This window comes from Seriola lalandi, unplaced genomic scaffold (genome assembly GCF_002814215.2).
Source record: "Seriola lalandi dorsalis isolate HSWRI2012SDOR001 ecotype SW California unplaced genomic scaffold, Sedor1 jcf7180002054277, whole genome shotgun sequence".
In the NCBI taxonomy this organism is placed as follows: domain Eukaryota; kingdom Metazoa; phylum Chordata; class Actinopteri; order Carangiformes; family Carangidae; genus Seriola; species Seriola lalandi.
This window is the reverse complement of record NW_019524830.1, coordinates 1239733-1266479: the sequence shown is the minus strand read 5'-3', so window position 1 is coordinate 1266479 and position 26747 is coordinate 1239733. Positions and strand designations below refer to the sequence as shown.

Below are 26747 nucleotides of genomic sequence, written 5' to 3'. Positions count from 1 at the left end.
AGGACGGGCAATGTGGTCCAATTGGAGGAAATTAGTTTAAGCTGTATATTTTAGTTGTTGTAAACCAGAGATAGTGGAAATATAGTGCACTTCTGATAAATCACACTGACAGAGGACGGATGAAAACAGCAGATAGCAGAGTAGATGCAGAACAGACAGTGCACAACAGTTAGGGACAGCCAAACGCTTTTAAAGATTACGTTTAAGATTATGTTTTTATCAAGGCTTCGGTCAGTTTCAACCTCAAATACAAAACGTCGCAGCAAGTGTACACACATTAAAACACACACGCAAAGCACACCGATCGCACAAACACACAATAACTCCCATTCACTCAGTAACACATATACACAATTTGATAATTAAAGGCAATCATTTCTTGCAAATTAGAAAGAGCCATAGCTACTTCTTAACAGTAATAGAATAACATTGTGTATTTGTCTTTTCAGACGAGGCGATTTAATTACAGCAAGAAGTTTGAACATTGCATCCTCTTGTTTTCTTGTTTAAAGTAGGTTGCTTTTTAAATATGACGGTAGGCCAAGCCCACCCATGGAAAGCGCTTTATTTTTTCATTAAAGGGAATGCTAAAAAATCCTTTGTGCAATCGCTGTTTGTTGCAATGTTCTATTTAGGTCTTCGGCCTCTTTTTTCATGCACTGTTCTCACTGAAGCGTTTTCTCTTCACCCTTACAGACATGCATGTGGGTCTGTATGGATGTACACTATGAATATATGCGTTTGTTCATGCATATATTATGAAAATGTATGGTTTGGACCATGGGACCTGCCCTCCAGGTCCTGCATCTCAGTCGCTCTCCCTCCAGGCTCAGGAGAGTCAGTCAGGCAGTCTGCTGCAGTGTAGTTTGGGGCCTGCTGGAGGTATCTGCTATGAGGAATCAGTAATTACTTAGGCCTGTCACCTTCCCATAACCCAGAGTGAATATGACAGCCAGAAAATAAGACTACACCTACACTACACCCACTGCTGCACGCTGCTGATAGCTAGATGCAGACATTCTGTAGAGAAGGGGGGGGGGCAGTTGAAAGTGAAGGGGCAAAATTCCCTGTGTCAGTGAAACAGTGTAAATAGAGGCAGGCTGTTTTTTAAGCTTGGTAAACACACTATTGTCTAACACCGGACTACGTCTTATAATACATGTATGAATAAGAAATCTGAGTTGACAGCAGTGTGGAGTGGAAAAAGTAGCTAGGCAAATAGGAAAGGAGGAAGCGAAGGGAGGAGGAGGAGGATGGAAGATGATGGCAGGAAGCGATAAGAAACTCCAGGCAGAAACAACCCACATCGAAATCATTATCCAATCTGATTGGTGTAATTGAATCATTCCGGTTGCTCCGTCATTGAGCAGACGAGGTAAACACAGCTATGAAATCTGCGCCCCCCCCTCCCACACACACACACACAATGATGTGTGCAATCACATTAGCTCTTATTGGACACTCCGGGCTTGATGAAGACAAATGTTTGGGCTTGGGATGGGAGAGCATCGCACCAACAGGCTTTCTTTCTATCTCTGAGAGGAAAGAGATGTTTATAAATGGGATGCTGGATGTAACTGGTTTAGGGAGTTTAATCATTTCACAGCCCTTTTGTCCATTAGATCACACAATCTGTCATTTCTCTGATGTGCTGCGTACGAACACTCAAAATTCTGAAACTTCGTATCAAAGCAGCAACTTGTGCCTTTGAAAGAGCTGCAGAAGACATGACAACCCCCCTCCCCCATCAGAGACCAGGACCGTAGTCACCTATTCATTTGGTGTGAGACATGCTTGAGTGCACATGGACCACTTGGGGTCAGGATTTTCCTACTCCTGCCATCAGTCACTCAGCATTTCTCAGGACCACACCCCCGTCTGCTTGAATGGAGGACAGGTGAGCAGACAGATGGCAAACCGCCAATGGGGGAGCATCCCTTGAGGGAGCACCAGCTAGGAAAGGCCCTTTCATGCTGCCAGTCAAATGGGGATTATGTGACACACGCACACGCGCACACGCGCACACACACACACACACACACACACATCTGCCACTTAAACATGAGCTGGCATTTGGCACTCCAGCAGGTTAGGGGATAGCCAATAAAAGGCCATGCCAGGAGGGACTTCCAGCCACGAGAGGTCCTCTCCTGCTGCCAGTCAAATGGGGATTAGGAGGACCACACCCTAACTTGCTAAATAAAGACAGAGTTGCAGGTGGGAAGGCAGATGGTAGAGCAGCCAATCAAATGCATTGCCAGGAGTGACAGACAGGAAGCACTGCGGGGAATTTACTCTCTGCAATATTCAGTAAAAACACTGAAACAAACTTGGGCCATCTTAATTAACACTGTTTATTACTTCCTGTCTCCAGATGAGTCACATGTTCTGAATGATGGTGAAGCACACTCATACTCTTTTACATTAACTTTAGCTTTAATAAATCTTCCTTCTCCCATCTGTAAAAACAGATGAGCTAGCTATGTGCAATAACCTACTGTACCCCACCCACCTGGCTACTTGGCCTTGGACTTACATTGAGAACTGATACTGGGCTTACTTGGATATATTTCATTTGACCCCATTTCATAGGATTGACTACAGTTACTAGATTTACAACATTAGCACTGGACCTATTATAATCATATTGGATTGCTGGAAGTCCAATACTTGGACTTCTCTTCTTTTTTCTTTTTTTTTTTTTTTACTTGTTTAAACTTTCAATTCATTTTTTGTAATTGCCAATTTCCTACCAATTACCATTACCACTGTGAGCGGTCTGCAGAGGGAGATCTTTTTGAATTTCCTTTCTGCCACTTTCTGCCATTTTCCTCCTTATTTCCTCAGGTTTTTTGGGTGAGTCTTTCAGTCAAAACCCATTACTGTTGTTGGCCTGTAAAGGCCACCGAGACATTATATGTGATATTGGACTATAAAAATAAACTTGACTTAACTTGACTTGACTTGACACGTGTGTGTGTGTGTCTGTGTGTGTGCATGTGTGCGTGTGTGAGTGTGTGCTCGGGTGTGTGTGCGCCTATGTTTGTGTGTCTGTGTTTTTCAAAAACTGCCAAGTACCCAAAATGGACAGCATGGCCACCTGGCATAAAGACAGACATGATGGGATACCATGTGTCCTCTTCACAGGCTCACACACTTGCATGCATGCAAATAACGGACACACACACAAAGGGGAAGAGTGGGGGTGTGTGTGAGAAGGAACATTCTAATATAATGTTTGTAAAATGGAAATGAAAGAAAGAAATTTCTCCCATAATATAATACTCCTGATTAAAATATATTGCCGAAGGTAAAAAGGAAAAGAGGGGGGGAACAATGTAAATCTCAGAGCCTAGATGGGTTTTATTTCCAAATGCAAATAATTACCATAACCTCATGAATTCTAATCAAATGGTAAAGAAAATGGTAATTATTTTGTATGGAAAAGCAACGGTGATAAAATCTAATATTAAAGACCATTATAGCCTCTTAAGTGTTTTGGGAAATAAAGAAACTAAAATAATATTAAAACAAATTAAATCACCCCACAGTAACAAAAAAAAAAAAAAACAATGATCTTCCTCTCATTGTGATTCTGCAAAGCCATGGGTCTAAACAAATAGTGAGAGAGGTACAGTAAAAGAGGGGTGAGAAGAATCAAAATGGGGAAAGGGAAATTTATTTGCTTCAGCCCTTTCAGTTTGTTTTTCTTAGTCTTTGCGGCCATCTCTTTTTGAGATGACTCTTTGTATGCACTCCATTCACCTGGAGACTGACAAGGAGGCCTGAGTGAGCAGGGCAGGAGACAAACAAAGAGGGAGAGAAGAAGTAGAGTCTGAAGGAGGAAATGTGAATACCCTTGCTGGGGAACTAACGGAGCTCAACACAAGTCCTGCTTTTCACAGGTTCCATTAAAAATCATTAAAAGTCTGTACAACATCTGTGTGTGTCAACAAAAGTGTTGTGGTCGACCGTGAAAGCTGGCAGGGAGAGAAGAAAAGAATAATAAATACTTTCTCCTGGCTTCTCTTCTGAGGAATTGCTAATTGTATGTAAATAAAAGGGTGATTTCAGAGTGCCAAAAATGCAGATGGTGCTACGGTCAGTATGCTACAGATTCTGGTGACATGCTGTAAAGTCGAATTTCTGCAGCATAACAGTACTGCTGTCATCCAGAACTGAACCTGAACTGCTGCTGACACTTCCACATAAACACTGCCACAAGCTCTCTCACACTCACACACACTTACACACACATACACACACATGCACGCACGCACGCTCTCTCTGACACCAACACACACAAAGCCATCAGTAACCAGAGCCAGTGGCTGCTCTGCCCCAGCCTTAATGGAGGGCCTGACCTCCGCTATGCTGAGTTATTTCCACCCTCCCCAAATTTTCAGGCAACCAGAGGAAAAGGGGTATGAGAAAAATGGAGAGAACGAGAGCATGCTATCCTACTTTTTCTCTGACAAACCTTTAACTCATTTCATCTTGCTTCCCAATTTACAGGGTCCTGGGACCACTTACTCTGTAATGAGAAGGTGGGTTGAAGAAGGGAGTGAAGCTTGTTTAGAGCAGCACTCACTTCAGCTTTTAGGTGAGATTGTTAAAGTGTCTTTTTGAATCATTTCTGTCTGCCGCCTAAACTGCCACTGTAGGCGGAAGGCTGGGTTTTTACTTTTGTTATTTTTTGGAAACATTACTATTGGCAACATCTTACATAACAGCATTATTGCAGGGATTGTGGATATTAAACAAGCACATATTTACAATGATACTGATTATGTGATGTTTACTGGGACCAAAATAACCAATTTCCCTACAGTATTCAGAGGAAAATGAACATTTTCAATTAAATGGAGTTTTATTACCTTTACAAATTTGTTATGATTAACTATTGCACTAATAAGTGACTCTTTGGTTCACCTATGACCTTTTGAACTTGCCTTAATTAGGCCACAACTTTGTTACTAAATGGCTTACTTTGACATTGGTTATTATTTCAAATGACAACCTGCCGCAATAGACATGTATAACTAAAATATAAATGGTAGAGAATTATGCAAGTTAAACTAAGAAGTTGTTAGCCACCACCGGACGATTATAATGAAGAAATATTTTTCATATTTACACAATATCTAATTATTTTCTCTCTCCATTATCAAATGAGTAGTTTCAATAATTGCTTCAAAACGCTTTTTTTCCCTTCTTTTTTTAAACCTGTGTGATGCTTGTGTTCCAAGGTTTTAGAAGACAGCATTATGCAGCTACCTCTATTTGTGAGCCCATAGGGCATCATGGGAGCACAATTTGAAACCATTTGGGGACCGTTATCCAATGTCACAGTGCACTCTCTCTCTATCTCATTCAGTTCCTACTGTGAACTGTCAAATAAAGGCAGTCATACTGGAAAGCAATTAAAACATTACTTAAAAAAACTAGTGCAAGCCTGTCTCCAAGAATTAAAGTTGTGGCCAAGACTGTGGAAAAGAAGCAGATTTTCTTTTCTTTGTATGATTACCTCAAGGTATTATTCAACACAAAGTGTGACAATGCCATACTGCTGGAGAAGTTGCCATTGTAAATGGGTATATGAGGCTTCCTGTGAGATGGAGTGTACAGAGAGACAGCTCTCTGCTGTGCTAAGGACTAGCTGACTGTGCCAGACACGCTGAGACAATCAACTCCAGAACCATAACAGTGTGACTACTCTCAGATTAATGCAAGCATCAGTGAGATGAATATAAAAGACGGCGAGTAGAGCAGGGCCATTTTTATATTAAAAAAAGGCAGTTTTTTATGATTGTATTATCCAGCCTATATGTTACCCATGGCGCTGTGTAAGGCTGGGAGTATGCACGGGAATGTGTGATAGACATGGTGAGTCATCCCCCCCATAATTGCCTTTTATGATTAAAATGCCACATCATCACTTCATGACTGAGGTGGAACCTCCAGATTTTCTGGACCTCTCAAGTATTCAGGGAATCAATGGTGAGCGGGCAGGACTGACCTGGATGTGTGCAGTTCAATTCGCTGCTTCTCCATATGCGACAAGGACACTAACATGCATGCAAGTAACCCGAGCTAAAGTGTGTGACACGGAAAATTTATGTGCATATTAAATTTCAACAGGTATAGACATTACACACATGCTTTGTACTTTATTATTTTGCCAAAATTGTGTACCATTTTCCTTGTTTTCTGAGGATTGGTCCTCAATCAGGTACACAAAACGTATCCGGTGACACATTGGACAATGGTGGCTGGCTGAAGAAAAGTCTGTTTAGAGCCTATAAAAAGGCTTGTCAGATCCAAAATAGAGTGTGAAAAGAGGACCACCAATGTGGAAATCTCATCTCCACAGCCCAGTGTGTCACAAAGCAATCACTCTGACTCACCTTCTGTGTCTTACTCACACTCACACGGTGGTACATTTTCCAGATAGAAAGTAATGCATACGGGGGGGAATATGAAGGTACATCAAGAAAGAGGTAGGCAGTGTAGAGAGCAACCTCTCTGTCACCTGAATCATCCCAGTGCAATTAGCAATCTTGTCCTCGTTAATTCATTAATTTGTGATTACGCTGTGCTCATCTATTTGTGTGGGGACACGCTACATAAACATCAATAGGATTAGGTTTCATTGATATTCATGAGCTAATGGGAGGCTGTATAAGTGTTATTTACACGACATTAAGCTGTCTGGCAGATAAGGTTTCTCAGGGCCATGGCAATCGGATTCAATTTCATGACCTGTGCAATGCCAGGGGGGGAAACAGCGAGCAATGAAGCTATTATTGGATAACTGAATTTCCAACTGCAAACATCATTTAAAAACATGATTGTTGTCCTCTCTGGTAGAAAATGCTAAATATGGCAGCCTCTATTCTTAGGAGGGGTTGTGAATATTGATCCAGGAACCTTAGCCGAAATGAGTTTGGAAATTTGAAATAAATAACTCAACAGAAAAAGAAAAACATTTATAAAATTATTGATTTGTATCTTTTATTTGGAAAGCATAACATGGGTGAAGGTGCATCAGGTCTTGCAAAAAGTCTTAGCTGAAGATGACAAAGACTGAGGAAAAAAAACCAAAACAACACATCCATGACTAACCTTGCTGTAACTATTGATCAGCTTTAGGAGGACAAACAAGGGCCCAAACAAAAAGCTTGAGTCTCCGGTCTCTCCGTATCATTATGTCCAAGGCCTTGGGTAAAGGCCTACAGGTCAATACTGGAGCAGTATAGGCGCTGTGGGGTAGGGTTGGGGACTTAATAAAGCAGACGTATTGTGTGTGAGCAGACCGGTCGATGTGACTCCCCCCAGACGCAATGCATTTTCACAGCGGGACAGGTTGCTGCACTGTGCAGAGTGGGCCTGGAGCAGAGGTCAACCTATTCACTTCATCAGCAGCAGAAACCAAAGAACAGTGGGAGAGATGGAGTGACCACAGTGAAAGAACATATTATCAGCCCAGGGGACTATGTTCAAAGATATCCGGGGGAGCTTAGATTTTTGGGATCTTTACATAGTTTACCGTCCTAGTGCTCACCTTAAAGACCTGGCGCCAATGCAGATACACATGAAAATTCTCACACACATATATGCACTTGCAGTATAGTGTGAAAATGTGAATACAAACAGACATACAACCCACATAAATCCATGCATTAATATATATATATACACATATACACACACACACACACACACACACACACACACACACACACACACACACACACACACACACACACACACTGCTTACCTTCTCGTAGTAACGCAGCTCGTAGTCCAGAATGATGCCATTGGGCTGTTCCGGCTGTGGCCACGACAGTGTGAAGCTATTCATGGTGGAGCTGATCTGGTGCATGATGGGAACTATGGAGGGAGCTGCAGGGCACAGAGAGAGTAACACAAAATCAGTGCGTTTCTAGAATAACCGGTAAAGATTGCCGATATGTCTCATCGGCAGCTTTTTGCAGGTTGTGAGTAGGTGTTCTCTTTACTGCTAGATTATAAAACATTGCAGTCATCCAGAGGTATTATAAGAGGTATGAGAGTCCTCTTTGCTAATGCTGAAGACACAGCACAGTGAGCAGAGGCCACCGAAGTTTCCCCTCACTGTCTAGCAGGCACCCAGCCATTAGGTAGTTTGGATTAGATGTGCAGTGCCATTTAATTTAATTTCAACCAGGCATCACAATTCTTTAGTTTAGATTCAAAAGGGAATCTAAAGTAAAACTTAGTAGCATATTGAGTCTTTATTTTAGATTCAAAAGCCAGCTATGGGGAAACCAGTTCATTATTTGCCTAAAATTCTATTCACTTTAATGACAGCTGATTAGAGTGAGTGCATTATCCATACAAATAATTAGAGAAATTATTGTATACATTTTTAAGTAGTGCACATTTGCAATACATCCCATCCCTTGGAGGCACTCAAATCATGCATTATGCTGTTCTAGATGCACACAGCAATCAGTATTCTGCACACAATCTGAGTTTAAACAGTGCAACTGCCATTCTCATCAGTACCCAGGTAGCCAGCAGAGTCGAGGCTGATTAGAGTCACGGTCAAACCATATTCTGGCACTGCAGGACCAAATCTGAGTCAGCTTTGGCCAAAATATGGCTGCCAGATTTAGCAAAGATTTGAGGGTGTGGACTTGGGCTGAGTATCAGCTGCAGTTAGCAGGCCTACCTTTGCGCCAGAATCGCCAGTCGCCACGAGTCTGGCATGAGTCCGGCAACCAGTCGTGTTGGATTTAGTCTAGTGTTGGGCTGAGTAATTTTGGCTACAGGAAGAATATGGAAGCACTAAGTGTGGCATCCAAGGGCTGCATTGTATCCAGTAGTTAACACAGTTCCAAAGCTTTTTAAATTGTTTTTTTGTTTTTGGTTTTTTTTTCCAGGGGTGCCCATTCACACAACAGTTGCACCAAATCTCTGCTGGAAGAGCAATATCCTTCTTCCTGCTCAAAAGTGTTGCTTGGTTCACTCTTTAAATTTGTAATTAAGATTTACATATGGCTACAACATGATGTTGTTTGCTAATGACTGTCATTGTGTTGCTTAAATTTGATTAAATCAGGAAAGAAAACAAGTTATTTGTCATTGCTATGTAATTCTCTAATGCATTTTTAAACTAATTTGAGCAGCCAAACAACTTAATGTGTTACAGTAACACCATAAATACAGCTAATAAGCATGCCCATATACAATATAATGCACAGTTCAATAGAATAGCATGGAATAGGTCCTATTAAATTCCTCTCATTCAAGAGCCACTCAGTCAAACATTATATTAGGAATGAATGTTAAAATGAAATGGGCAAATATAACATGAACAGAGGAGGTTTATCTAATTTAGCAATCTGTAAGTAGCTTGACAAAAAGATGTTGTCACAAGATGCGGTCTAACAGTAGGCAGCAACATCGGCAAGTTTTTATGAAAATTTATTTCACCTGATTTATTGTGACACTCCAGTTGGTGTGCTCCACTGCTGATTTCAGTGTCAATGATGTCATGGTGAGCCACAGAATTACTAAACAGTGCTGTCAGGAAAAAAAAAAATGTTTCTAAACAATAAAATTGCCACTTTCCAGGCACAAGCAGGCGGCAATCATTGATCTCCAGCAAAACAAGGAGCATCAGTTTCTATATACTCTATTTAGAAATTAAACTCATGTACTGACATTCTGCAGCCAGTACATGTCAACATGTAAAAGACCCCATCTGTGTATGAGCTATCAAAATTGTATTATTGTGATTGTTTTGGCGCAGCTGCACAGCCCTTCATCCGTCAGCCCCAGTACACCTGGATGCGCACACATGGGCTGTCAATTAACCCAGACACTCTGCGATTTCCTGCTCATTCCATCATTTTTGTCCTCTGCTCTGCCATCCCTCCATCATCCCCACTCCTCTTCACTCTTTAGATGCCCCTAAGAGATTCTGTTATTGGACAGAAGGAAGACATCATCTACAATAAATCTCTGTATACATGTGAGTGCATGTGTCTATGTTTGCAGTATATGCATACAGTAACCACCACACCCTGTTAACTCAGGTTTTGACTCAGCATCTGATCAGCTGAAAGTGTGTTTTCTTATCTTTTACCTATATGGACTACAGCTTTGAAGTACAGTAAATCCAATTGCACTGAAATTGACCCTATTTTTTTTTTTTTTTTTACCATGAGAACAGCCACAGCTGAGTCCATCCACCTGTCTTTTTGCTATCATACCTTGGCAGATTTTTTCTCACTGTTGACATTCAACATATCCACAGCTATCTTGTCATTGCTGACTGTAGTGTCAAAATATTTCAATAGCCCCAGACTTTCTCCCCTGGTGCTGATATTCACTTTTCTACCTCTATTTGTTGTGTTAATATGTGTAATCTGAGGAACGCTGACAAGTTCCTAAATGTCACAGTCAGTGCTGGCTCGCACTGACTGGGAGTTCAGGCCTTGCCTAAACCTGTCAGCTCTGACACAACTGCAGAAAATCTACACAGTCCAAATCATCACACACTGGATCACTGGGATCCCTGCTAATCAAGATAAAGGTTATTTTACTGGTGGAACTTCATTGACTTTCACTGGTGATGCTAAGCTTATCAGCTTCTTAGTATGTATGATGGGGTTTTCTGCCAGAGTTCGAACAGTTTTGGTTCTTACAATTCAGAGATTTCTGTTTTTGTGTTTTTCCCTGTACCCCCCACTGCCAGTTTGAAGTGCTTGAGGCTCACTCTCATACTTTCATGTCAGGATTAATGACAGTTGAATCGGACTCTGATTTGCTCATGTTGCTAGCAGTTTTTGACTATTGAACTGTTCAAAATTAATACCCAAGAATATATATTTTTTAAAAACTTTAAATCAGCTTATTTAGACATGACTATTTAATGATATAGGGGACTTGAGATCTAAGTAGATCCTTGATGAATACATCAATCGATGATAAAGATAAAATTACAGATAATTACAAGATAAATCTGTTTTCAAAATATGTGACAAAATATGAAATAAAAATACAAATTGCTTGGCTTCTATGTAGAAATCACCCTTTTTAATAGGAAATGTGAACATGCTCAAAATCTACTGTATAATCACAAACCCTTCCTCTGTGCTATCTAAAGTTAAAAGACGACACCGACCGAAATTTACTCATCAAACCAATTTGTGAATACACAAGTACGTTTGATTAAAAACTCATTCCACGGCTTCTCGCATGAAGTTCAAAGCCTCGGTGTTTGTATACAGCGCTGAAAAGGAATCTCCACCCTCGTGTCTGCAGGCATAAATACAGCCCCACACAAGCCCGTGCTCCACATTTTGTGCCTAATAGCCTCCTGGCTCTCGGCCTGCTCGCTGCTGAGGCCTAGTCATCGCTCCACCTGGTCTCCACTCACCATCTTTGTGAATAACTCCTCCATTCAAAAGGCAGCGAATAGCACCCTCTCTCAACAAAACGATGCTGTTTTTAAATCAGGGTCCTCAGTGGATACTTTATTTCTTTTCGTTCGCTCCACACTTCACTCTCGCATAAGCGCTCCGCGGTCACAGGAGAGAAAGTGTAAGGAGAGAAACCCCTGACCTTTTCAGTACTTGTGATTGCTTCTACATTCTGTTTTGTGGGAAAGAAGGATTATTGTACAATTTTTCATTGGGATATTTTTTTTCGATATGACAAAAATTTAAATGTAAACAAATGAATGGGCTCTATTTATCCTGTCGGTGTGAATGGATTCTGTTCCATCTACCTTCCCTTGGCTCTCACCTCCTGCCCTCCTTTCCTCATCCCTCTCTCTCTCTCTCTCTCTCCCTCTCTCATACCCTCGACAGAGAGTGTGAGGGCTAAGCTTCACCTTGTTGCACTTCAGCCTTTCTGCCTCTCAGGCTGGTTCACGCTCCACTGACCAGGGCTAGGGCTGCCTGGGCTGCATTATCAATTACCGGCCACAGGCACACACTGTTCCTGACAGACCCAAGGGAAAGGCACTCCACACAGAAATTACTGCAGTGGAAAAAGGGGCTGTGGAAGAGAGGTATTTCCACAGCCCCAGCAACTAAGCCCCGGTCCCGATTCAGTTCTTTTTTACCATGGAGAATTTTTTAAGCGTGTTTTCAAGTGTCCAATGGCTAAATGTGTGCAAGTGTATACTCCGGGTTGAGACCCCTGAATCATCACCCACATCTCTGAGATATTTTTAGATTCTAAATGGGTCTGGTGTTGTGTCCTCTGATGGCTCTTAACCCCAGAAACAACCGAGGCCACCAGAGCTTTGCCGGTGAAATTAAGGATTGAGATCTCAGAACAACAAGGACAGGACGCACATGTAAGTTACTATTGACTGATTGAAGCAAAATAACCCTAGTTGGCATCAACACAATTTCTGCCTGCATAAAGAAGTGAAAACAAAACGGCAATGTGGTCTGATTATGAGGCTAACAAGTTTAAGTTCTGAATTATAAAGTAGCTACCCTTTATTATAAACCTCGACCCTTACAACACAAATTCTCACTCCTGGTTGAAAAAAAAAAAAAAAAAAAACTTTTCTAGCTGGCTTTCCCACTGGACAGACACTGGCCATGCTTTTGAGGAGGAAAAGCAGGAGAAAGACAGATAAAGAGCATGTGCAATTGTATGTGTGTCTGTGTCCTAGTAGTCTATGTGTGAAGAGCCTGTCAGAGACAATGTGTCGTGCCTGTATGAGGGTGAGGTTCTGCCCAATGAAGCACCGCTGTCCCCTCCAACTGCGTCCCCCCACTGTCACCCTGGGACGATGATGCTGACAGTGATTGGTGACTGTGTCCTGCACTCCTCTCTCCTCCCTCCATCCCTCCCATCCCTTGCTCCTGTGCTCCACTTTTATCTGGCCCCACTTGCTGCCCCTGGCTTTTAATGCAGAGCTTGGCTCACCATTAATCAAAGTCAAAGCCTCCCAGTGTCTGGCCGAGACAGAGAGAGAGGGAGAGAAAAAGGAAAGGGGAGACAGCGATGGAGAGAGAAAAAAAAAAAAGAAAGAGGGAGTGCAAAAGAACGTGATGAAAGAACGAAAAGCTTCTTTACCTTAGTATGATTAATCTACTGTGGAATACAGATGAGTCGGTGCATCATTTTACATGTCTGGCACAGACCTGAGCCTCTGTTTTCATCATTGTACCTCAAGTGTACAGTCATCATCATTCATATCATGTGGTGAAGGGTCAGTGCATCAAATGTGCTGTTCCGCATATTGAAAGACAATACTAAAGTTATATAGTAATACACTTCCATAAAACTGGGGGCTCACAGTGCGGAGATATCCTGACTCTGAGTCATGTGTGTTATTGTTAGACACTGCCTGTCTTGTAAATGTCCGCATCTTTCAAAGTCCACACCCCCCAGTTTGTAACACTGAGTTTGTGTTAAATATCTGAGGCCAAGCCAAAACGACCCTGATGACATCACTGGGGTTATTTTCTCAGACTTGACAAAGCTTCCTCCAGAACAACGGAAGACATTAAACAACCGTTTTCACAGGCTGAGTAGTAACCCCACGAAGTTCCACTCATATTATATTCACACTATATGTGGTCCATATAAAGTAACCAATAATAGTTTTAAGTCGCCCGCTCTCTCCCTCCCCTGTCAGTTTGGCCTCTCTCTCATTGTGAAGTTTTACTGGGATAGGACTTGAGTGCAGGCAGCTGTCTGTTCCTCATGCATGTGTTGCGGTTGAGCTGCTTTCACATCTGAATTCCCAGCTGGAAGTTCCTGCTCTGCATCGGTTACTGTCGGTGAAATGACTGGACAAAAAGTTGCACTATAATTGGTCAGTTGATCTTACCGCCGAAGCCCATTCAACTTTCTGTGCATAAACACGTTTCACGGACACATACAGTGCATTCGCAAAGTATTCAGACGCTTTCCCTTTTTTTTTTTCTTCATATTCTTATGTTGCAGCCTCATGCTAAAATCGTTTAAATTAATTTTTCACCTCATCAGTTTACACTCAGTTCCCCATAATGACAAAGCAAAAACAGAATCTAAAGTGAGATATCACATTGACAATAAGTATTGAGAGCCTTTACTCAGTACTTAGTTGAAGCACCTTAGGCAGCGATTATAGCCTAAAGTCTTCTTGGGTATGACCCCGCAAAGCTTTGCACACCTGTTTTTGAGGATTTTCTGCCATTCTTCACTGCAGATCCTTTCAATCTCTGTCAGATTGGATGGGGACCGTCTGTGGACAGCTATTTTCAGGTCTCTCCAGAGATGTTCGATTGGGTTCAAGTCGGGGCTCTAGGCTCGGCCGCTCAAGGACATTCACAGAGTTGTCCCTAAGCCACTCCTGTGTTGTCTTGGCTGTGTGCTTCAGGTCATTGTCCTGTTGGAAGGTGAACAGCCTGTCCAGTCTGAGGTCCCGAGTGCTCTCGACCACGTTTTCATGAAAGATAGCTCCGTTCAGTTTCTCCCTGTCCCTCCTGCTGAAAAACACCCCCAAAGCTTGATGCTGCCACCACCACGCTTCACTGTTGGGATGGTAATGGGCAGGTGATGAAAGGTGGCTGGTTTCCTCCAGACATGATGCTTAGAACTGAGGCCAAACAGTTGAATCTTGGTTTCACCAGATCAAAGAATCTTGTTTCTCACAGTCACAGAGATTCCTTTAGGTGTTTTTTTTTTTTTTTTGTTGCAAACTTTCACTGAGGAGACGAGTCCTGGTTGTTCCAAACTTCTTCCATTTAAGAATTATACAGGCCACTGTGCTCTTGGGATATTGCTCATGTTTTTTTTTTTTTTTTTTTTTTCCCTAGCCTTCCCCAGATCTGTGCCTAGACACCAATCCTGTCTCTGAGCCCTGCGGGCAGTTTCTTCCCACTCATGGCTTGATTTTTCTCTCTGATATTCATTGTCAGCTGTGAGACCTTATAGAGAGAAGGTCCAAATCATAAGCAATTCAATTGAATTTACCACAGGTGGACTCATTTCAAGAGAAACGGGAGACACATGAGCTAAATTTCAAAGGGCCTGAACACTTGTGTTGTGTTTCCTTTTTAACAAATTTGAATTACATTCTGTTTAAATGTAGATTGGTGAGGGAAAAAATGAATTTAAACAATTTTATCACAAGGCTGCAACATAACAAAATATGAAAAAAGTGAAGGGTTCGGAATACATTGTGAATGCATTGTATAGAAATTGTTCTTTCTCTTTAGTGCACTTCCTCCCGTACACCGCATGAGCATACTTTGACACACAGACAAACTCACACTTACTCCTACTGTCACTTAAAACACTATATGAAGTCATCATAATTGACGAAGGCCCTCAGTAGCATTCAAACCCACACTTTTATTATTTTTGCCGGCAGCTAATACCTCACTCTCTGGGTCCAGGGACAGGATCCAAAATTTATGAGAACAGGCATCAAATGAAATAAAAATGGCACTCAGAGAGAGCCAGAAGAACCGTCTCAGATGATGAAACTCTTGGACACTCCAGCTCGGATACATAGAGGCGGCAGTGAGAGGGGAGAAACAAGAAAAACAAAAAAGGCAAACCCCCAGAAAACAAATCGGAAGACTCTGTGGGCTGTAAACCGAAAAGACATAATGAGTAGTGTCTTGAATACCCTCCACAGACATGTTTGCCTAACATCTCGTCTGATTTTAGAGTCCCACAGAGCGCACATTTCTTTAATTCATCTGGTTGTTTGGATTTCAGTCCAGCGCATTGCATCCCGGTATCCTGAATGAAACCCACTCGGTCGGACTTGCCCATAGAAGGCCAAGGATAGTGATGTTTGCATTTCTGTGGGAATAGCGCTCTAAACAGAGCAGCTAAGTGGAGGAGGATTGTTTGTAGATATACTTGGCATTCTGTGGTTTGAGGGATTGTTGGCACATATTCTAGGTCAAGAAGGCTGTGCCAGTAAGATCATAGAACTGTTGAGCATCAGGCATTAGTTGAAAAAGATAGCACCAGTCATAAGATTTATGGACTTTTTTTTCTCATGAATTGTTCACCAAACCACCCCCGCATAACCACTCAGCAGAAAGGAGTTGTAAAATGTGTAAAGGATGAAAAACACCCTCTTCATCTGAGGCAGTGGTGGATGTGGGTTAAGTGTCCAGGATGGATTACATAAGGAAAACATGGCTGCTCTGTCTGTAGTTTTCACCTCAAGTACTTTCATTGCCTGCGTGACAACCATACGTATTCATCTTTGTGGTCGTTTAGCATTTTAATAAATTCACTAGAAGCAAAGAGTGTCTCTTCCCACCTTAAATTAAACCATCCTAATTCACAAAGAGACATAAAATAGCTATTTTTCTATAGCTAACATAGATAAATATGACTTAATTCAGGTCAGGTGTGAATGATGGCCTCCGAGGCGGGCCTTATATAACCTTTGTGTGTCTGTATCTATATGTGTGTGTGCGTGAATCTCCTGGAGAGCACAGGCCGTGAATGAACTCCTAAATCACACTATTGATCAGTCCCTCCTCCCAGACACACACACTAGGTTCGAGGGCAGTTAAACGACCTCTTCGGTGATTCGCACTAAATCCCTTCAACTCCCTCCTCACCTCCATTATTTCCTCCTCTCCTCCTCTTCATCCTCGCTCTCCTTTTCCTCCCATCACCCTTGTCTTCTCATGGTCAATTTACACCACAACCTGTCTAACTACTGCTGCCTTACTGTTTTATAGGTGGTCTCTTGGTTTTCCTTAATCTCCCAACAGTCCACACTAAAGCCATGCCAAGTTGAAAAGGCAAGACTCCATTGAGACAGGTACAAACTTTTTCTTTCCTTAGTAACCTGACTTAAAGGACCACTTCACTGATCTGTTCTCTCATATGTTGACACCCTTATAGTGCTAGAGGGGTAATAATATACCATTACCCTTTTCAATGGTATGGGAAGGCTGCATTTTTTCCCTGTAAATCCCAAACCTGATGATGTTGTTTTGAGCATACTGACATTGACAAGACAGAACTGTGAGACTTTGAAACTACAAAAATTTAAACTTAGGCTTAGACCTCACCACTTTTCCTTGGCCTTCGTCTGTTGTATGTTTCGAGGTTCCCGTCAATATACGGTTTTGGATTCAGATAAGGTTAGGAATTGGTGAAATGGTCGTTTAAACAGAGATGTACTGCATATGATTGACACTGAAGACGGTCATTTTCATTAGATGGAAGGGACGTCTGCTATCACTGCTTCATTTTGTGCACATACTGAGTGCATATACAAATACCAATTTACTTTACTGATGTTAAGCGGAGGTATATCTGTGAATGTTGTGTGGAATGGAAAATAAATTGGAATTTTGTGTGTTGATGTTGGGGTATCTTGGTTAATTATTATCTGCTAAGCAATCATATTACCCATCTCAAGCCTTTTTTCAACAGCTGTGCTCAGCACAATAGCACATGACAAAAATGACTCACCTTGCGAGGCAGCACCAAGACGGATTTAGAGGAGAACCCTTTACCATTAACTGTGCCACATTATTTCAGCTATATGTACTCCACATTAAAAACTAAGAAAAACCAAAATAGAAATGGTAAAAATGTCTTGTTATTATGAACTAACCATTAAGTAATTCCCTTCATTTCATTAAGGAATGTTAGTACACTGAGGGTCAATCGTATGCATTAAAAATGGACAATGTTCAATGTTACCAGGGTTTGTACGCACAGTTCCACAGCATTGTGTGTTTAATACAACAGACTCTAAATCTGTAGCTTTCCAGAGTCACGTTTTGTGGATAGATAATTCCAATTTAAAACCGAATTGCAATTAATGTATTAATGGACCAATTTCAACTTTCATATCCTGGATAGATGTGCACCTGTGCATTCCACTGATGCGCATAAAAATGGTCATATAAACAAAGAAATCTGTCTGTTTTAATGGCAGTCTTGGGTCTGACATGGATAGGGCATTATGTGAAATTAGAGTTGTGTATTGTTCATCTGTTAAGTCCAAACAGTGCCAACCTGTAATTCTGCCCCGCAGGTAAGTGCTAAAGTTGTCTGATAGTTCTGATGCTGAAACAATCAAATATTTTTCAGCAGGGTTTTGATCGCTTCAAATTGCTGCTTTAAAAGTGAGATGTAGGAACAGGTTGTTTTTATATAGACATCAATACCAGCTGAAAAGTAGTGTTTATGTATTTATCTGGATTATAGTTGTTTGTTTTGTTTTTTGTTTTTCACATTAACAATCACTTACCATTTGCAAGATTTACAATACACTCACTGAACATCTACTTATTTATGCAATTATCCAATCAGCCAATCACTGGGCAGCAGTGCAATGCATAAATCATGCAGTTTAAGAGCTTCAGTCAATGTTCACATCAAACATCCGAATGGGGAGAAAATGTGATCTCCGTGACACTGTGATGTGACTGCTGGTGCCTATAGTATTACTATGGTTTTCCTAATAAAGTGCTCAGTGAGTGGTGTATTGGTATAATGGATTGATGGTCCCATTTCATGTATGATTGACGTTGGACTTGGAATTTACCTCAGGGCTCAGTTTTGACAAAATACCGACAGCTCTCCTGTTGCTACTTCATTTACATGGATCTCGCATTTTATTAAGCCACCTCTCCCACCCTCGCATGATGCAGGGGTGCAGGTCACGAACACACCAAATAAACGGACAGGAGGATTTAAAGGTTCTCGAAAATGGCAACAGGTTGTATTTATCAGTGCTGCGGTCTTAGTGAAGTAAACCAACAAGATACATTTTAAACAGTGTCTCTACTTTTAGATTTTGAAGTGCATTATTAACAATAATCCCTTCTGGACTCTTCTGCCTCTCCAGTGGCCTGCCAGCGAAACCCCCCCACCCCCGTCGAAACGAGGAACAGTGCAATTATCTGGCTACAAAGGGCCACATAAGGCTGGACATAGGCCTGGCAGATTACTGGCAGACACCTCATTACTGAAGCAGACTTCAACAATAGGCCTGGGCATTGCTTCTTCTACATCTATCTGTCAAGTGTGCTATTAGCCTGTCAAATGGGGACAGTCAGCACCATTAGGCCACCCTGATAATCAGACCTATTTACTCCCTCATTTTCCTCTCCTTCACTGTCAAAATCTAGCAGTCTGGTCAAAAAAAAAAAAAAAAAAGACGCCTGCTTTCTCCTTCCTGCCCTATCTTCCCTCCCACTCCTCCCCTGACTCATTCTCAGACAAAGACAAGTTCAGTTGATCATTACATTCCTCGCCATAATCAAACACGGTATGCCCTCTACCAACCGGGCCAAATTTAATTTCAAAATGTACTGCTATACAAAAGAGATCAGAATGAAGGCCTTTCTTCTTCACCAGTCTTTGAGATAAATGTGAAGTAAAGTTCATTCTTCGAAGCAGAAATGTAAAACCAGTAATTCTGAACTCATTTGACATTAGATGTTTCATCACTGAATCTGAATATGTATTTGCTGACACCAATGCTCACTGTACGTGACAGAAAACATGACACAGAAAATCACAGCGCATGACCGACAAAGGGTTACGGGAACCCAAGCTGACAAACTTGTGACTCTTTCATCACGGGAACCTCGCCAGCATGAACTCAACCAAAAATCGCTTGTCTTTTGCTGTAACTCCACTTCATGTCTGTTATTAGGTCCCACAAGCTCACGCTGCAATTTCCACGGTCCGCCTCATCCACAGAAAAATGAAGATAGCCTCATTTAAATTTTTCACTTGGTCAATATTTGTCCCTTGATAGGCGCCTTTGTGTACAAGTCAAAGACCTACAAGAGCATGAAACACGCTGTAGCAAGAAAAAAAAAAAAGGATCGGCAAACACAATATCCTCCACCTGTCATTTCCATTGGCTGGGCTCAGATCCCATCACAGGCTCAGTTAGAGGATGAGCACACATGCACGCACAAACATGCAGAGAAACAGACAGGGAGAAAGAGAGGGAAGAGAGAGAGAGAGAGAGAGAAATAACAGGATGAAGGTCATTTTCATTGGCTGGGCTCAGATCCATCACAGGCAAAGGCAGGGAATGCGTACGCACGCACGCACGCACGCACAAACAAACACACACACACACACACACACACACACACACACAAACACAAACATAGAGAGAGACAGACAAGGAGATAGAGGACAGACAGAGAGAGAGAGAGAGAGAGAGAGAGTAGGAGTGAAGAATATTTCAACTTGGCCTGAAAACAGCAGCTGTCCATGTATCTATCTTGGGTGCGGTCCAGTCTGACATTAAAGTATTGAACAGTGAACAGAGTTGAACGTGGACAGCTGTTATACAACACTAAAGGTGAAACCTGCAGTCCAACACGTCTGTGGCTGCTGTCAGCAAAGCTTAGACCAATGCAACAAAGAAACGGTGGCTTCATGGGTCACACCTAAATATCGAAATGCTCAATGTAACTCAAATATGTGAAAGGGACAAAATGACATAAGATTAAATATCGTTACTTTGTGTTAATCCAAAGAGCAGGAGTGTTTCAGCGCATAAATCGGAAGGTTTAAAGACAGGTTTCAACTGGGGTGTAGCCTTCCGTGAAGTGAGGAGTACTGACTTGCCATGCAGCTTTTCTCTCAAAACAAAGTCTCATTAAACAAAGACCAAACTAAACAACAAAGAGATGTGTCTGTGAAGCAACCAGCCTTCAGCCTCAGCAAAGAGGTTGCATAAATGACTTGTGTTGTGAAAGCAAGGATTTCTGGAATGAGCATTTTGAGTTGAAGATGCAATAATTGTAGGATTTGCTATTTGAGAAGTGTGAAATAAAAATCAAATGAAGGCAGAGTGAAAAGTAGATTGCTTACAGAGGAGGGATTTAAAAAACACCAATGGCAGTATGTAAAGTTACACGACAATGATGATGATATTGCAAATGATTCAGTATAAACATCATCATCACTACCACCACAACATCATCATTAGCGTCATCACACCTAGCCACAGCTGCCACTTACCGGCCTGATTGGTGGTGATGTCTATGGAGACATGCTGGGCCGGATACGGGCTCTTATTACTAACTCCATTGACAGCCTGAATCTCGAAGCTGTAGAGGGTGTGAGCCCACAGGTTGCTGATGAACACTCTGGTCTCAGTCAGACCCAGCTGTCGCGGGACGAAATCCACGTTGTCGTCACAGTGGGAGCAGGAGCGCCGGTCGGTGCGACACTTCTTGCACACTATGTTGTAGACGACATCGTCGCGGCCACCCGTCTCCCTGGGGGAATGCCACTCCAGGATCACAGAGGTTTCATTCACAATGGAGATCACATTCCTTGGGCTGGATGGGACACCTGTAACACGTACAGAGAAAAGATGTAAGATAAAGGCGAGCTGTCATGATCTTTAAAGCAAAATACTGCATTGCTTTTAAAGAAAAAGGAAAAAACTTGCTTTATACATCTGTCTGCTGTTTTGTCAATGTAGCCAATTTACAACTTCTAATAAACATAAATGTTGTTGTCTAAGAGCAACTTTTACTTCTTTTTCTTCATCTTCAGCACAATTGGAATTCTAATTTATTCCATTCATACCCAGAGAGATCATACAGCGAAACATTTGTGTCTATCAACCATTGGTTATTTAGCAAAATGCAGTGTTGCATGGAGTATTCTTATCCAAGTGGCTCTGGAGATTCACGCTCCCATTCACTCCCTCATAGCCCGCAGCTGGAGTAGAAACTTTAAGGCAATATAGAGAGAGAAATGAAGTTATAATAAAACTTTTTTTTTTTTTTTTTTGCTTGAGTGTCGGCTAAATATTAGGGGGCAGAGAAGTGGCTTGTTCAGCCTCCTGCAATTGCAGCACAATTCTTTAAGAGTTGAAATCTCTTCAAATGGCAGTGTAGAATTCTGCTTAACCGAGACTATATCCCCGCGGCTGCTCAGAAACAGCTCTTCCCTCTCAGATACCAGACGCTGCCAATAACGGAGAAGCTCAGCAAAGTCCTTAGTCAGTGCTGCTTAGGGTTGAGTGAGGCTGCCCTGCAGAGCTGATCTGGTTCCAATTTATTCTTCATAAAGCTTGACCTTTATCATTAAAAAAGAATTTAAACTGACTCATTTCTCGATACATGACTACTGTGAAACTAAAGAATCATTCAACTCTAGAGCCCCTTTGAAGAATTATTCAGCTCTCTAGCATACTTCCTTTCCTGTTCTCCTTTGTTTTTGCCCATGAGAAAAATATGACAATACATATAGATATTTAAGTATATTATGATGCAGCACTTGAGTTTCCTATTTGTGTGGGCATGGGGCGGATAGTTCCTTCAGTCAACACCGACACAATTAATCATTGTTGCTGCAAAGCCATGTGGGATAGCCCTGGGGAGCTGGGACAAAGCAACGGAACACACAAGGGTGAGTGAAACGGCACTGTTACTGCTGCGACTGCGGCTCAGCACCCCAACGACAAAGAGGTCAGTGACAGGAAAGGCGTGAACCCCATAGTGTGATTATTATGGCTGGGCTGGGAGGACCGCTAGAGCTCCAAATACATGGTCAAATGGTACATAATTTGGTCCTTGAATGCTACCAGGTGTACTGTATGTGGATGTGTGTTTTGGTAGGAACGGTCTATATGAGGGAATTGGCAGGACTTTAGCTGTTTCCCTTGGGTGCCGAACAATAGGCATATGTTACTCACACTGCTTGTATCCTCTGTGCCATTAATCACGTACATGCACTTGCCCCTAAACTTGCATTGCAGTCAAAAGCAATGCGCATCTGCTCATGTGGAAAATGCATGTGGCACAAATACACATGCCTGAACTACCTGTTTCCATGTATCTGTGTCTGCGCTGTCTATATCAATGTATTCATACAACGGTGGGGGGAAAAAAAACACTTCCAGGTTGAGGTGTGAAGGAAGCGTCACACTCCTTCATCCCAAATACAACCACGCTCCACATATGCAGGGACAGCACAAGAAATCAAATGTGACTGCCACTTAACCAGTGATTTGTAGACTATTACTGTAGCCTTCGGCTGTTGTAATTTGCCATAGGATTTAATTTGCTGAGAACGTTACTTACAGGCTTTCAGCTGGAGTTCATTTAGCTATGCCAATCAGATTTGGTATGCTTACATACATGTTCTTTCACTTAGTTTATAGTGGCAAAACATTATCTCCAAGCAGCCGCTGTACCTGTCTGAAATGTATTAACATTGCAGTAAGGGCTCCATTTTACTAGTGCAATCACAACAATCACAGATCCAGATAATAAACTGGATCACATAGACATGTGTGGGATTGTTTGGCCTTGTCGGAGGTATGTGCTCTACTGAATGCCACTCCAATGTGCATAGGAATGGCATGTTTGAAACTTTCAGTCAGGATTTAGAGAACATCATAGTGCAGAAACAGCTCCGGTGAAAGTTATCAATGGTCTTCTTGTGGTCTAGGACAAAGGACTCGTCTCTATACTTATCCTCCTAGGTGTTAGTGCTGCAACTAACACCATCGATCACAAGATTTTACTACAGAAACTTGAACATGTCATTGGGAACAAAGAAACTGTACTAGGCTGGTTCAAGTCATATTTACTGAATGGATACAATACAATGATAGATACAATGACACTTCCATGCACACAAAAGTTATTCATGGAGTTCCACCCGGGTTCTGTGCTAGGATCGACACTTTTCACCCTATATGTACGTCCTTTAATCAATATTATCAGAAAGCAACACATAAATTGATGCATAATATGCATCTACTACACAACACTCATTATCAATATTATTGTTTTTATTATTGTTATAATTACTATGTGTTGCTATCATTGCGGCACCTTTTATTATCATTATTATTATTACTATTAACAACCAGTCTGACAGTGCTTTAGTACAACAGCATACTATATATAGTGGTTTCTGGTGTCTCCTCCTTCACCTCTGTCCCTTACTCTTGACCTTACTCTGTAAAGTGCCTTCAGATAGTGTATGTTATGATTTGGCAGTATAAAAATAAAACTGATACAAACGATTTTAAGGGGAATATAAATGTGACTGGTGCTCTGGTGAATCCTGTCTTCCCAGCCAGCCACATTGTATGTTCCCTTTTAAGGAGCTAAGGCAATCTCAGTGGCACATGATGAGACTAAATGACCAAATGGAAAGGAGAGTGCAGACCAGCTAAGAAATCAATATTGTTGTTCAGGGAAGCACAAATGCACAACAAGGCAAACATGCAGCCAGATGACGCGCCTTTGTAGGTTGAATATGTGGAAGTAGTAAAAGTCATGTCATCTTTAAATATTTAGTGTATAACTAGCATCGTAGCACAAACAATTTGAAGTGAAAATGAAATGTTATAGCATTTTATTGGCTGCCTTTAGTTTGTTTTTATTCTTGTGGTTAATATGCTTGTTCTCAGACTTGCTTGTGTTTACATTCAACAACAATGCCATTGCTGCCAAAACTGTGATTCAAGGAAGAGTCTGTGTAAGCTGTTTAAATGATTGCATAAACTGACAATATCCTATAGAAATCCCATCTTTGCGACTATTTAGAGAGAGTTTGCAAATTTGTTTTCTAACAACTTAATGTTTCTGAGACACCCTTCTAAAATTTCACCAGAATGTAACTCATAATTCTGCTGTATCACATCAGATTATAATTAAAAATACAGCACATCATAAAAATTTCAACCTGACGATTTTCTTACATAAATTACACATTTCATATGTCGAGGTATGTCTTATTTATGAATAACATGGAGTCAAATTATTAATAATCACTGAGCAGACTTGACTTGATGAAGTTAGGTCTGTTTAGTCTCACTCAGCACAAGGCTAAACCTTGTTGCACCACACGGAAATACCATGCTAATGGACAAAGGTCATTTCAGGGTCAGGTAAATATAAATAAAGAGTCTGACGGAACCGGTAAAAACTTGGATGTTTTGGCGGTCCACTGGTCAAGTGGGATTTGAGCTGGTATTCCCCATGGACAGTCTGCCTACACTCTGATCTAAATCTTTCAGTGTGGGAGGCCTTTTTAAATGTGGGGAGGGCCGATGGTTTAACACGGAGGCACTCACCTGCACTAACATGCACATGAGGCCCGACTGGAAACCGAAATACAGAACAGAGAAGTTTGGTTTTGTGTGTGACTTTGGTCTTTGCTCAGGACACCATTACTCCACTATATCTTTACACAGAAAATAGTTGTTTGCTGCTATATTATAATATCACTGTTTAAAGTCTCATTTATATAACCTTTAAATTAGTGCGTGTCCCCACAATAAACTGCAATTGTAAGGAGCTACTCTGTATCTGTAACTCATCTGGACAAGTAATAATGGTATTCTATTAAATATAAGATTCTGCAACATGTGCATTATCTCCAGGGCAACGAGTCTTTGTAAATGTCTTCTTTCACGCACAGTCATGTATGCTGAGCCACTCGCTGTCCTCACTGGCTACTGCTGCAGGTGAATTTAGAGGCAGGTACACATAGCTGCCCTGGTATTGATACGTGCTATTCAAGTTCCCACCAGGGCAGTTAAAGACCACAGCCCAGTTTTCCCCTTTGGAAAGAGTGGCCCAGTGCCCAAAATAAACACTTCTGCACATTGTTTACTCATCCACCATATGAACTTTTGAATGGTCTGAGGCCTGCGTTTCACTTCTTTCAAACTGTTTGTTTTTATGATGTGAAACAGGCCTTTAGGGACCAACAGAAGGTCCCTGTGTGATGATACTTATCACAGCCAGAGGGGCTGGTAGAAAGAAAGAAGGGCTGTGTGGGTTGGTGAGATATGAAATAAAACGTGTTATAAGGACTAATAATATGTGCGTGCAGTACAGTTTGCAATACAATATGAATATGTGGAAGCTTTTCTCTATCGGACTAAAGAATAATCTACACACCCACATGACTGTCTACAATAAGTGGAATAATTGAACATGACTCTGCATCTGTCAAGCTTTAGATGTAACAGACACCAGTGGTGTCTTTGAACATATGTACATATAGATAGAAGTCTGGAGCATTATGTCGGTACAGGGATTAAAGTAGGCCAGACAATTACCTTAACTTAGCTTCATTTACTATAGTATTACCGAAAGAGCAAACTGGCCAGCTGACTGCTAAGCTCCGGGAAGCACCCTTAACTGACTCCAGAACTGACAACACAGTTGAAGTGGGGGAAAAAAATAAAAAAACTTGGAGTGAGAACAGAATATTTATGCACTTTGACGGCTCACTCCTCTTTCTCTTTGAAAACAGAACAAGGAGAAAGGAGGAGGAGTGAACAGCCAAGCAAAGAAGGAAAAAAAATTATAAATAGGGTGATGAGGAGAATGGAAAAATAGATAACGCTGTCCTTTCAGTCAGGAATTTTGATGGGTTTTGTTTGTGTTACGAGGCGTAGACAGTGTTTGACGGGGCTCAAGGAGGCTTTCGGGGGACAGGCCACAGATATAAGTATTACATGTGAGCCACGAGAATCAGAGCCAGTGTGGTACGAATCAGGAATGTAGAAACCCATCAGAACCATCCTATTTTCCCCCTCATTCCCTATATTTATGTTGATTCGGTTACATTCCAAAGATTTTCCTCATGAATCGGTTAGTGGCTGGCAGTGGTGGTTTGTTTTTACATATTCACGACATTGTACTGTGTCCGTATCTACAATCCCCCATTCCTTCTGAGACTAAACTTTCAAATGTACAGATTCAAATCCTAGTTTGCCGCATCCCTCC

At 41.6% G+C, this 26747-nt stretch overlaps 1 protein-coding gene across 2 annotated transcripts in view; it reads right to left on the bottom strand.

Annotated features, from left to right (window-relative positions):
* The window catches only part of LOC111654447 (ephrin type-B receptor 1-B), a 153647-nt gene that overhangs the window by 31960 nt on the left and 94940 nt on the right, over positions 1-26747 (bottom strand). For both annotated transcript variants that reach the window (XM_023405468.2, XM_023405470.2), the window contains exons 5-6: positions 20995-21330; positions 7781-7905 (exon numbers count right to left, since the gene is read on the bottom strand). In XM_023405468.2, the coding sequence (XP_023261236.1) occupies positions 7781-7905; positions 20995-21330 (461 nt within the window). The remainder of the gene's footprint in view (positions 1-7780; positions 7906-20994; positions 21331-26747) is intronic.